The sequence below is a fragment of the Merops nubicus genome, unplaced genomic scaffold (genome assembly GCF_000691845.1).
Source record: "Merops nubicus isolate BGI_N331 unplaced genomic scaffold, ASM69184v1 scaffold5915, whole genome shotgun sequence".
NCBI classification, from domain to species: domain Eukaryota; kingdom Metazoa; phylum Chordata; class Aves; order Coraciiformes; family Meropidae; genus Merops; species Merops nubicus.
In genome coordinates, this window is record NW_008609144.1 from 123308 (window position 1) to 136000 (window position 12693).

A 12693-nucleotide genomic window follows, 5' to 3' on the forward strand; every position below is an offset into this window, starting at 1 on the left:
TGACAAAGGGGCCCTCAGATGTGCCCAAAAGGTCAACATACTAGGATTGCTTTGAGCTGGGTTTGAGTAAGTTTCAAACCTCAGGAGTTTTCTTAGCCTTTCTCTTACATGAATGATTTTGTGTCCAAGGCCAAGTCCTGCTGTGATTGCAGCCATGGCAACAGGGAAGAAGGGAAAAGAACTGTCCTTTCAAATGAGCTGGTCCCAGGTGTTAGATATGCTTTTTTGTTAAATGTTCATCTGAGACAAAAAGTAGTCTAAATGACAGGAGCTATCAAACACCCAACTGGTCTTCATTCTCAATGATAATTCATCCTGTGAGACTTCCTGAGTGCAGAAAATGTGCTGGTTCTTTCTAAAGCCTGGGGAGATGCAGGCCAGGGCAGGTGCCCATGAGAGCATCACCTCTGGGTGAGATGTGATGCGTGACAGTAGTCCCAAACTTGCAACTCCAGGTATGTCTTGACACAGAAAGCCAGAGTAAGGGAGTACAAGCCACTTACAATTTTTCACCAGATAAGACAAAAAAATCCACAAGGTTGTATATTGACTGTGACACTGCAGTACTTTTAAATTACTCTGCTTCTCTTACTCATGCTGTGGATTGGCAAAGATTCTTTCCTCTGCTGAGAGTAAAAACTTCATTAATTTATAGACACAGTGCTTCCCAAAACATGCACTAAACACCCAAAGAAAGAGATTACTGGTTTGAAACACCACCTTTAATCTCCATTACAGTCCATACTTGGGAAAAAAAAATGTGATCTTCTGATCAGCAAGCCAAGCATGCTCTAAGCCACAGGTGGCTGAAGTGAAAACCCAGCTAGAAATGCATCAGCCTTTAAAGACCTATGGGCATTCTTTGTTTGTCTGTTAATTGATTTACCTTTAGCTGTCCTGTACAGAAGACTCTGTGCTTTACTTGCCTGAGGCAGCAGTTCGTAAATGTACTTACATATTTGATCAGGGAAATAAGTAATGTACTTGCCTGATTCTAACCATGTGTTTAAGGCTCATTTTTAGGGAAATTTAAGCAGATAGTTAACAGGGTTTTGTTTGTTCTTTTTTTTCTTGGTGTGGTCTATTTTTTTTTTTTTTTTTTTTTTCTGAACAGGAAGTTATGTCAAGTTTTGAGGAGACTCAATTTTTTAAAACAATGTATTACAACTATAGCACATACCTGAGCTTCTCAAAAAGAACTACAAACTTTGTATAAAGCAGCTGGTTCCCTGTAAAGAATTTAGTATTTCTGTATCATAAGAAGTCACACTTTAAAGATTTGAAAGCCGCTTTTGAAGGACTGCTTTTGAGTTTTATCTATATCAATTTAGGGGAAAAAAAATCAGTCTATTTTTTCATAAAACACAGGTTCATATAGGCCCCTGAAGGCCAGGAAGCCAAGCTCAATCTGTCTTTCTTATTTGATTGTAGAACAAACTGCAGGTCAAACCAACTTTTGAACAAAGTTAGAGCAGGCTAACCTATGTAACATGGTTTAAGTTAAGGCTATATTATTTTTTGCCACATTTTGTATTTCCACAATGTTCATTATGGCAATGACTTGTCCCCTCCTACATGTTCTGGGCCAAATGCTAGTTTCCAAAGCATGATGCTGTGCTGTACTGCAGGACTGCCCCATGTGCCAAGGATGTGCACACTGAGGCTGAGTAAGGGAATGGGTGTTTATGGATGATGGCATTTGAAGCTCCAGCAAGCTCACAGCATACATCTTTTCACATTAGCAGCCTTCCATAGCAATGTTTACTGGGCCTGCTCTGTGCAAACAGCCTGACATCTGTTTGTATGAGAAAAATAAAGCTTTGCTAAAAGGGTGGATTAACCTTTGAGACCAATTTAGAAGAAAATTTGAATGAGAAATCTGCAAATTTTCTACATTATGAATGCTAACAGTAGGCAAATAGCTTTTTACCACATATTGTCCCTAAAGTTGTAGCAGTATGTCTGTGATCTAGCTTTAATAAAATAGAAGTTGAAAGTAGGAGCACATGTCCCACAACTCCTTGGATTGGCTTTGTTAGTTTACTTTTTAATATTTCTTTGAAGATACCAGCCTATATAAATGCATATGCATACATTCTTGGTTACAGGATCAGATTATTTAAAGACAGTGTAGAACTATTAGTTTTATTTGATTCCTACCAGAAAATCCTTATAGTAAAAGAATTTCTGGGATTTTTGACTCATGTTAGTGTCATGGTCCTAAGAACTTGAATTCCTAAGGAAACAGTTTGCACATCATATCTCAAATCATCATACTGGGAGATACCATTTGTAGAAGGAGTGGGGGAAAGCTTTTTCAGTTACTTTTTAAAATAAATGTATTAAACCAGATATTTCACATTTTCAAAAGCATGTACCTAAAAAATTCCTAATTTCTTGTCTGGCTACCTAAATAAATTACTGTGTCTGTTTTGCTGCTGAACAATCACTCCTCCTATTAGATAGAAGGAGGGTATTTTCAGGTTAAAATGTTAATCTCTTGTTAATTTGGAGATACAGAAATTGGGACTTCCAGTTTTTCTAATTTGACTTACTAGTGCAAATGAATTAATCAGTATTAGAGCCTAATCGGAGGCCTTAGAAAATCCAAAGATTGGCAGAGTAATTGACTTTCTTTTCAAAGTACTTAATTTTGACAAAAATACCATATGTGTCAGAAGCAGCGTGGTCACTTTTAATGTGTAGCTTGATCATTAGTCAGCCAATGCCTTACCATAACTTTTCCCATTACAGTTATATATTCTACACTCTCTCTCCCTCCCTGCAGCAGATTACTCAAATAACACTGAACATTATTTTAGTTCATGTCTTAGCGGTGTAACTTATTGTGATGACGATACCATGCTTTGCAAATGACTCTGCACCTGGAACTTAGGTTATGGACTTTTAGTTCCAGGGCTGGAACTGTAATGTCTCAGCAAGTCTTTGAACCTGGCTTTACAAATCGTTGACTTTGCAGTGTCCAGGACATGCGCTACAGCTTCCTGAGGGAAAGAAAAGGGCAAAATCCAGACTAGATGGGAAGCGTTTGGCCCAGCAGGATGTCCCCGACATTTCACCCTTAGGGTCACAGTTCAGGATGTGACTTCCAGTCAGAGCAACCTGTGGGGAGGGACAGGATCTCCTGTGGTACAGGAGCTGTCACCAGGTCATTCTGCTGCCAGTGGGAGTACATTTCCCTGTAGTTGGGAGCCGTTTTAAGGTCAGGAGTCAAATATCTAGTGCTTTTGTGTTTAGTGTTGCTCACGCAATTGATCATGTTTGTTCCTGTGCGTGTGGGGTTAGTCACTCAGATGAGGGAGGGAATTTTGGTGATTGGAGTTCAATAAAAAAAAATAGTAGGGATGTCATCTGTTCATAATGTCTTAAACTGCTGAGTTTTTTTGAAGCTTAAAACAGATATTTATTTCTCAAAAACAAAATCCTATGTGTTATTTTGTGTGTATAATAGGTGTCAGGATTGCAAAAAGCAAATGCATGGCTTCCTGCAAAGCCATTACTTTTGCTGGCCCATGGCTCTGAAAAGTATTAGGCCCCAGCTTTAGGCTGCACTTGACCTTGTCTCCTGCAGCTCTAGGTCTATCAAGCTGCTATCCCCCCTGCAGGGGACAGAACAGACCATATGGTCTGAAGTGAAGGAATAAGTGCAGATCACTTTTAACTCTCTCCTTCATGCTCTGTTCGTACTTGGGGGTGAAAATAAATTCACCAAAAGGCAGGAGGGCATTCCAAGTTCTTCTTCAGTGGGTCTCACCTTTTTCATATTGCTGCCCCACAGTCCTGGGCTGTTTTTCTGCAGGAACCAGCTTAACAACCAGCTGATGGTTTGGCAGCTACAAGGATGTGACCCACTGTCAGACAGGACATCTTGCCAGGCACAAGACTGTGATGTAGTTCGATCACTGGAACAAAGAGATGTTTCCATTCCAGATGTTAACCAGACTTAGAAGATATTTTTCAATTTATCCAAGATATAAATTTTCCTATCTTTTTACAGCTGGAGATTTTTGCATCATGATGGAGATTTGTGTTGTTACAAACACCTGGTCAGCAGCATTTTGTGAAAATAGGTCACAGATTCAGTTCCAACCCTGAAATCTAAGGGTTGGATGAGAGCTCAGTAAGGAAGAAGGCATAATTCAAGGACTGAGTTTCCACTAGTACCTTTTGTTAGAGGAGTGTAGTTCAGTTTTTGAGTCCTTAGGTCAATGAGAAAGAGACCAAGAGGGTGGGAAAAATAAGAGGAGATATATTCTGCAGCCTAGGGACTACTAAAATCTCTCATGCTGTCACTCATGTATTTTATTCTATGACTCACTCTTTGGTTTTGTTTTGTTTTTTTTTTTCCCTAATACCTTGAGATTCTTAAGACAGACAGGTAATTTTGACAGTTTCCTGGGGAAAACAAGAAAGCAACTCTGAACTGAAATATAGCATGTGACATTTTTGCTTTGATTTGTTTATGATAGGGAGTAGAAGTTTAAAGTTGATCTCAGAAAAAGAAGTTAGCTTCACCTTGAAAATAGTAGGAATCAGGCATTTCCATAATGACATTGTGTCAGCAACACATTCTTCATTTTTTCCTGTGGCTTCTTGGTAAATAAATAAAAAAAAAAGTTAAAAAAAAAGACAAGAAAAGTTAACTCTACAGCTACATTAGAGTTTAATGATTATTTGCCCAGTAAAAGAGAGGCATTCATGTAACAATAATAAAAAAAAAAAAAAAACCCAAACAACTCCAAAACAAACCACAAACCCCAAAAACAAACCACACCACAGTGACCTTTATTTCCAGTCAGATGATGAGGATGAAGAGGAAAACAAAGACAAATGTGAATTCTCAGCAAAAGTTCCTCATTTTCCTTTCTCCCATTCTCAATTTGTTCAGGGGTTGCAACTAACCCATGATTAGCTCAGCTTTACCTCTTAACGTTTTTTCACATGTTGATTAATGAGGGAAGGCAGGCTTTGAAGCCACTTTCTTCTTCCAGACAGGTGCAGTGTTTTAACTGTGAAAGAGTTGACCTGTGAATTATTTGTAAAGAGGGAGCTATAGAAACACATCATTAGCAAAGGACAAAAGGCATTAACCTAACCTGGTGCCACAGCACTTTCAAATCCTTGGTTGTTTTCCAATTTACTGATGGCCATCATTATTGGTAATACCTATTTTCCCTCCATGGCTAAATTCAGGTTGAGAAAATCAAGTGTTTGATTTACATAGAGATTTTTTTCCTTTTTGTCAGATATTGCAATTATCTATGGCATGTGCCATAATTCAGGTAATGTAATTTGAGCCAAACTTCTGTGCTTATCATGAAGGATGAATAGTACATTTTGTTGATAAAATATTGTCAAAAATCTGCTCCCACTCTACTAAGAAAAGACAGTTAGTGATAATCAATTGCTTCATTTTTGTGGTTTATAATTTTTTTCCCTATTGAATAAAACTATGTCTCTCATGTTTAAGTTTTATTGTGTGCTCAAATTTAAGCACATGTCAGCAAGCTTTTATGAATTAAAGCCTTTGTGCTTCTGAATTGTTAAATCCTATTTACAAATATTTTAGGAGAGTTTATTGATTATGACATGAGGGTGGGGTGGGAGTGGAGAGCGATAAATCCACAGTTGGCCAAAACAAAATGATATCTGTTATCTAAGTAGTCTTTTCACTCTCCTCAAAATTTAATAAAATATGTTTTACATCCATAGGTCAGGAACCAAAGAGCACATTAAGCATTTAAGTGAAAGGTTAAAGATCTACTACCAAGTAATGAGATGCCAGGTGTTTATGAAACTCCAGAGCCCTGTGGGGGAAAAAGTAGAGAGGAAAGACAGGAAGAGTTCTGAACCTATGGGTAAAGCAACATAAACAGGATACCAAAAAGAGAAGTGAGGGGGGAAAACAGTAATGAAGTGTGGCTCAATATGTGTGAAATCGGAGCCATAATTTCACCCTGACAGAGGATAAGAAGGGAATGAACAGTGAAGGCACAGAGAAGGAGAAGGTGACAGTCACCGTAAATCAATATCAAGGTTAACACAGGACATTCTGTAAGAACACTGCTTTGTTAAAAATAGGAGTCATGATGGGCTGGGACTAAGGGACACAACCAATTTAGACTTCATTATCCCAAGGCAGATGAGAGGGCAGCTCCATCAGTTAACACATTTGCAGCTAGAGAGTGATGGCTGCTACACAAGTTGTAAGTAGGTATGAGTATCAGGGGTCCAGTGATGTTTTTCAAGTCTAGAACTGACGTAATTCTGCCTTCCTTTCACTGAAAATAGGCAAAACTTTAGTGAAGACTCTTTGGATTGGCACCCAGCCAGTCAAACAGCCAGCTGGACGTCTTCCAAGTGTAGGAGGTACACAGCTGTCAGGATGCTCTAGACTACAATACTGACAGGGCCACAGATAGGCAGATGCTACTGCTGCAACTGCATCAAGCCCTGAGCTCAAAGAGACGTGTTCTGTTTCCACTCAGACAATGTGGGAACTTGGTCTTTGCATAGTGCCTTATGAAACCCAAATGTCTGGAATTAAGCTACTTCTTCCCATCCTTTTCCCTAAATTTCTCAAACTTGTGTTTTCACATTGACCTGAAGCCTGTGCAGAAAAACAAGAGGTTTTCTTATCATATTGTGACAGCCAAGCCTCCAAGCACTCACACCTGGCTCCTGCTTCTCTCTCTGGAGTGCAGCACCACAGGGAAACATCCGTCCTAGTCATATTTCTGCCTACAGCTACTTATTTGTGGATTCATTTGTACATTTTATACTCCTGCTTTTACTGTAAGGAAAGTGAATTTACTTTAAGTGTCACTATCTGATAAAAATGAGGCCTGCTGCCCAATGCTGTAAGTTCTAGAGGTGGAAAAGTGGTCTTTTCTAGTCCATCTCACTGCTATCTTCTGTGTCTGTGCTTGTGGCTTGATTTCTCTGTTTTAAACTCAGTGTAGTAAATCAAAAGTAGCCTGTGCTTATGTAGCACCTGTTGTCAGGACAATCGATTTTCCAGGAATTTCCTGAAATTAGTATGATTTCACACTGCTAATGCCAAGTAGACATGCTTATATACAGTTTACAAACAGGGAAGCTGACTCTCGCAGTTGATCCAATACTATCAGTTGGTGGCAGGAATCAAAAAACTACTTGGTCACAGAACCAGGGAGCCAGAAACATGTTCTGACCAGGCTTTTCTAGCAGCTGATTTCTTGTTCCTGCTGCAGTCAAATCAACGGTAGTGCACAGATCTATATATGTCCATCCACATAACTATCTACCTGTCTACCTACTTACCTACCTACCTAATCTGTATGTTTCTAAAGACTGTTACAGCTGATACAGTAGCAAGCTAAAGTTTCTTTCTCTCTCATATTATATATATATGTGTTTTGCTTTTTCTGTTGATCCCAAAATGGTCTCTCAAATTATTTAACCCTTCCAGAGTCACTATCATAGAAACTTAGAAAAGAATAAAGTTAAAAGCCCTGTGAGGTCATCTCATCCATCCCTGCTCTAAGAAACTCTGTTGTGATAAAGTACTAGGGAGTTAGAATCATAACAGATGCAGAATCATATGTATGTACATATATTTTTTTCCCATGGAGTAGAAGAGAGAATGATGTGCAGATTTTTTACATAAAGAAACAGTGTGTAGCTTACCCACTGTGAATAAATCTACTTTAATCATCTGTATGCCTCCCTGATCTTCACCCTCTGAAGTTTGCTGGAGGGTCAGATGTGCGCTCTGGGAAATTCTGCAGATGCTGCGCTGGTTCCGTCTGCCCCCAGTCCCCACTTTTTAAAGCCACTCCTCAGCTCTGTGTGCAGTTTTGCTGCACTAGGACGATGCCAGCAGCAGTGCTGAGGCCGTGTTTAACGCCCCGGCTTTGCTGCGGGCCCTTCGGTGCCGTTGTGTGCTGCAGCCTCGGTGTGGCAGCAGAACACAGCGTGCCTGGGAGGTGACAGCTCGCCACTAGACTGGGATCACTTTCAAAGCAAATGCTGGTGTTGGACACTGGGAGTTAGGGCTCTGCTTTCTGCTTCCACCTCTGTTACTAATCTGTATATGGGCTTTGGCAAATCACTTACCTTCTGTTTCCCAGCTGCAAAAATACTTAGGTGCCCGGTGCCCCATCCTGCTTTTTAAAATTCTTTTTTGAGGAGAGCTATGCTTTTTTTTGACCTAGATTGCTTTGGAAATAATTTTCAGATCACCAGATATGTAACGTACCTGACAGTGTTATTACTTTAAGGTGCACCTTATTTTTAACATATGAGACTGTGCTGTATTTTTTGAAATATTTCCATTTGTACCTGAAATTACAGTTCCATGCTGACAGACTTCAGCTCTCACTTGCACTCTCATTCTTTGCTTTGCTTTCTGTTGCTTTTTTTCCCCCTCTAAATTCTTCTTCACATATCTTAACAACAAAAGGACTATACTTAAGTGTATTCCTCTAACCTCATTGAGTGGTTTTAATCCAATTTCAGTAAGTCAAAGCCAGGAGCAACTTCCTTTTGTAAAACCCGGTTTAAGAAGACCAGAATCACAGCAGTTCATTTTAAAAATCAGTAGTAGTGTTTATTTTCAGTGTAATAGCACCTTGGCACTTCAGATATATACAAGGACATTGGTATACTGGGTGCAATAACGGATACCTCAGGAAGAGCAATTAAAAAAATGAATGGGATTTGTGGCACTAAGTATCTGCCTGTCCTTGGAGAATGCAGTCTAACTTATTGCACAGTGGTGTGATGAGCGTTCCTGTCTGCCCTTTCAACTGCACAACATGTATCTTTTACTACTGCACGGCAAAATGTCAGTGATACAGATGCTGTGGTTAGGATCAGACACTGAAAGGATCTCCTGGTATCTGTCCCAGATGTACATGCCCCAGCATGTGCTGGCACCTGAGGGATGGGGAGGGCCATGTGCCAGCCAAGCCTTTTCTCCACCTCAGTATAGCACTGACATGCATTCTGGTTTTACCAATGAAACTCACCTATCACATTTTCTTTGTCCAACCCCACAGCTAAAGGGTGACGAAAGGATCATTAAGACAGAACACGGGCTGCTGATTCGCAGCTTGCAAAGAAGGGATGCAGGAGCCTATTTCTGCAAAGCCCAGGAGCACACCTTTGTCCATACCCTTGTGAAGCTGAATTTAAATGTCATAGAGAATGGGCAAATGGAAAGCACTCAGAAAACTGAGGATGAGGAGGGCCGGGTGAGGGATTTGCTGACAGAGTCCCGGCTGAGGTACAAGGACTACATCCAGCTTGTCAGCAGTCCCAGCTTTAGCCTGGATGAATACTGTGAACAGATGTGGCACCGGGAGAAGCGGCGGCAGAGGAACAAAGGTGGTGCCAAATGGAAGCATGTGCAGGAGATGAAAAAAAAGCGGAACCGAAGGCACCATGAGCCAGCCAGGCCACCGTCTACATAGTTTGTAAATGCTATTTAAAGAAAGGACATTTTTCCATTAAAAAAAATACTGTGTTCTGGTTTTGTGCATCTTGCCTATGAATTAGTAATGCTTCTTATTGAAATCAGATAACTCACAATTGCTGTTAATCTGTATGAGACTGTACAATGGGATTCAATACCAAATGCGGTGTTCCTTAGTGGATAACCACACACCAGGCAATAATTTCAAATGCATTCATTAAAAAGAGAATACGTACACTTTTAGCTAATTTCTGGATAGCCTTAGGCTATGTGAGCTGTGTTCTGTACATCCTGCATAATTTTCACATAGGATTTAGTGTCCATGTTCCCATGTTAATATTTGCTGCCACATTCCACCTCAGAGGTGGCTATGTTTCAAGGGAGGGCAGATGTATTTCTATTTCTTTGGCATCTTTCTGAATAAGAAGCATGCTAGAAATGTGTGACAGATCTGCAAAAATACCCAGTAATTTACCCATTGGGCTTATATACTGGCACATGGGCGGGATTTGCTAGCACAGAGAAGCACAGCAAAAAATCAAATTAAGTATTGGCTTAGGGACAGCATTCATTTTCCCCATAAAAACAGAGAGAGCATAATCATAGTTCAAGAGAGGGGAATTATCAAGCGTTACTCATTAGAGTTTGAGTAGCCACCAGTTTGCAGTCCATCTGCTGAAGTGAAACACTGACTCTAATTGAAACTGCCATCGAGATGTTTGAGAGTAAATTTCCTAAGTGGTCCGTGGGAAGTGTGTGCACAAATCCTATTAACAAATAATAGGATTCCTGCCTGCACCTCTCCTATCTCTCTGAAGGTCTGACTCTTTCTCTGGCACTTTGCTAGCATTGTTTTATGCAGAGGAAAAGGAAAATAAAAGACAACAAGAAATCTAAAAGAAAAGACGATGAGGGAAGATATGTAGTGGCTGAGACCAGTGCTCTTGTCACAGAGCTGACATTCCTCAGATATGCGTGTTCTTTGGGATTTTCTCCCAAACGTCTTATGTATTTTTAAGTTGAAAATTTACATTGTTGGAATTAATACTTTTATTATAATTAAATAAAACACAAGATGTCCATGTGTAAATAAAACTTGTAAGTTAGAAATCTGCTATATATCATAATTTCATTTGTAAAGTGTTCCTTGTTCCTTGGTTGATATTTTGGTTTTATAATGTAAATCTTTTCATATAAGCAAGAAACACTGGCCTCATTCTTGTCTATTTTACATCATTGCAATTTAATTGAATTTATTCCTGATATGCAGCAACAAACACAAGCTCAAAATCTGGCCTACTGTCTCTTCTCATGAGTCACAGCCCCCCTTTTGCCTCTTCCATCCTCCCTCCGTTTTGCCTGTCACGCCTTTTTGAGTGTGAAATGACAAATTAGCCACTTCCTCACATGGAAGAGAGCTTTGATGGATACCAAAACAACAGACTTTACTTGTTTCTCATGCATTCTACAGATCATGAGAGCAAAGTCTGTGGGAAACCCGTGTAATTGGTGTGCACCTCATTAAGGCACCAAAAAGGTTTGCTCTGAAAGTTGTAGATTCACCCTTGCCCATGCTGGTGTTTGTGTGCGCAGTCAGTCTCTGGTCTATAATTGTGCAGATCTAATTTGCATCGTTGTTCATTTTCCTCTCTGTTGAAAGTCAGATATGGCAAAGTGTTTGTGGGATTTCGGAAAGGAATCTCAGCTTACCGACATCTCTTGTGAAACCCGAAAGCTGAGTTTGCATGTGTTGTATAAAAGCCAGCGATGCCACATGTCATTAATTTTAGATGCTTTTTTAATGGGAGATCTATGAGTTAATTAGGAAATATTAGATAGCATGCATACAATGCCTTGATAGTGTAAAGCACTGAGTGCTAAGAATCATAAAATATGCCTGTGGGGAGGAGGGAATTTCTTAGCACAGGACCTTTCATCAGCAGAGAGGCTGATGCTGAAGATACTAACCAGTTGTACAGTACTTTGAGAACACACAGAGAACTTTTTGGCACTTTTGCTGCAGAATAACGTTGGCCAGACATTTCACAAGAGGCTCATCATTTTGGGTACCTTGATTTTAAGGCCAATTAAGACTACTGAAAGGAGGGGGGGGAGTATTAAACTACTACATGTAAAGCACCCTAAGACAGGGCTACTCAATAGTCTTGGCTGGAAGGTTGTGCTGTCAGCATACAGAACCTAGCCAATCCTACCCAATTATTCCTTATAAGATTTTTATCAGTCCATGAAGCCCCGTTTATCTGAGGTGGACATTAAGTAAATGAGTGGAACCACACCAAGGCTGTTGAATAACAGAGCGTCTGTATTTGCACACACTGACAAAGGCCCTACTCTTCTCCCTGGTGGTGACACGGTACTTCAATTATTTCATTTCATACAACTCTCATCACATGTTTGCCTGCTTCATAATAAAGCAAATCAATTTCTTCTTCCATGTTTTTTTTCCTCCATGAAAACGAAAGCATCTGATGTATGTTTAGATATGACTGGGGGTATGTATTCTGCAAATAAAACACACACATCCCCCCCACTGACTTTAGTAGAAGTCTAGGATGATTAAGGGTTTCAGTGCTGGGAGCATTAGATTTAAACGGTTGAATTAAAATGTTTTTACTCTTAAAAAGAATTTTCATTTCGTTTATTTCGAGTTTTGTTGGAATGAGATTCTTCTTAAAGAAATTGCCTCATCAGTCTGGGCTACAGTGGTAGCATAGAACCCCAAGTGAGATACAAGGCCTCTTCCATCGTGGGAAATAAATTCAACATTCTCCAAACCAGTGTACTGTATTGGGTTCATGCCACCCCAGAGAGCATATTTAATAAGACTGCATAGATAAAAGTCTGTGCTTTGATACAGTGGGTAAGAAGTATGCTATAACTGTCAAGTATTACACATGCAAGAAGGCTGGAGGACCATGGAGACCAGGGAATGGGAGGGACAGATCAGGGATCACTATGGGAGGTAAGACAGGGGTTTGTTAGGCAAGACTCAGCAATGCAAACACAGGAGTAGGAGCAGGAGAAGAAGTGTTTTTTTCCACAAACTGTACTCTCGGAGAGGGGTGGAGAGGGTTTCAGAGTATGAGCTAGCCCAGAAAGGGCAACAGGAGAGGATCTGAGGATCTTGCTATTTTAAAAAAAAACAAATGAACAAACAAACAAACAAAAAACAAACTACGATTATAATTTAAAGG

At 40.0% G+C, this 12693-nt stretch overlaps 1 protein-coding gene across 1 annotated transcript in view; it reads left to right on the plus strand.

The window, feature by feature from the left end:
* The window catches only part of SEMA3D (sema domain, immunoglobulin domain (Ig), short basic domain, secreted, (semaphorin) 3D), a 95852-nt gene extending 86013 nt beyond the window's left edge, over positions 1–9839 (plus strand). Inside the window, exon 17 of the mRNA XM_008940513.1 lies at positions 9063–9839. Coding sequence (XP_008938761.1) covers positions 9063–9476 — 414 coding nt within the window. The 3' untranslated portion in view covers positions 9477–9839. The remainder of the gene's footprint in view (positions 1–9062) is intronic.
* Positions 9840–12693: the final 2854 nt, after the last annotated feature.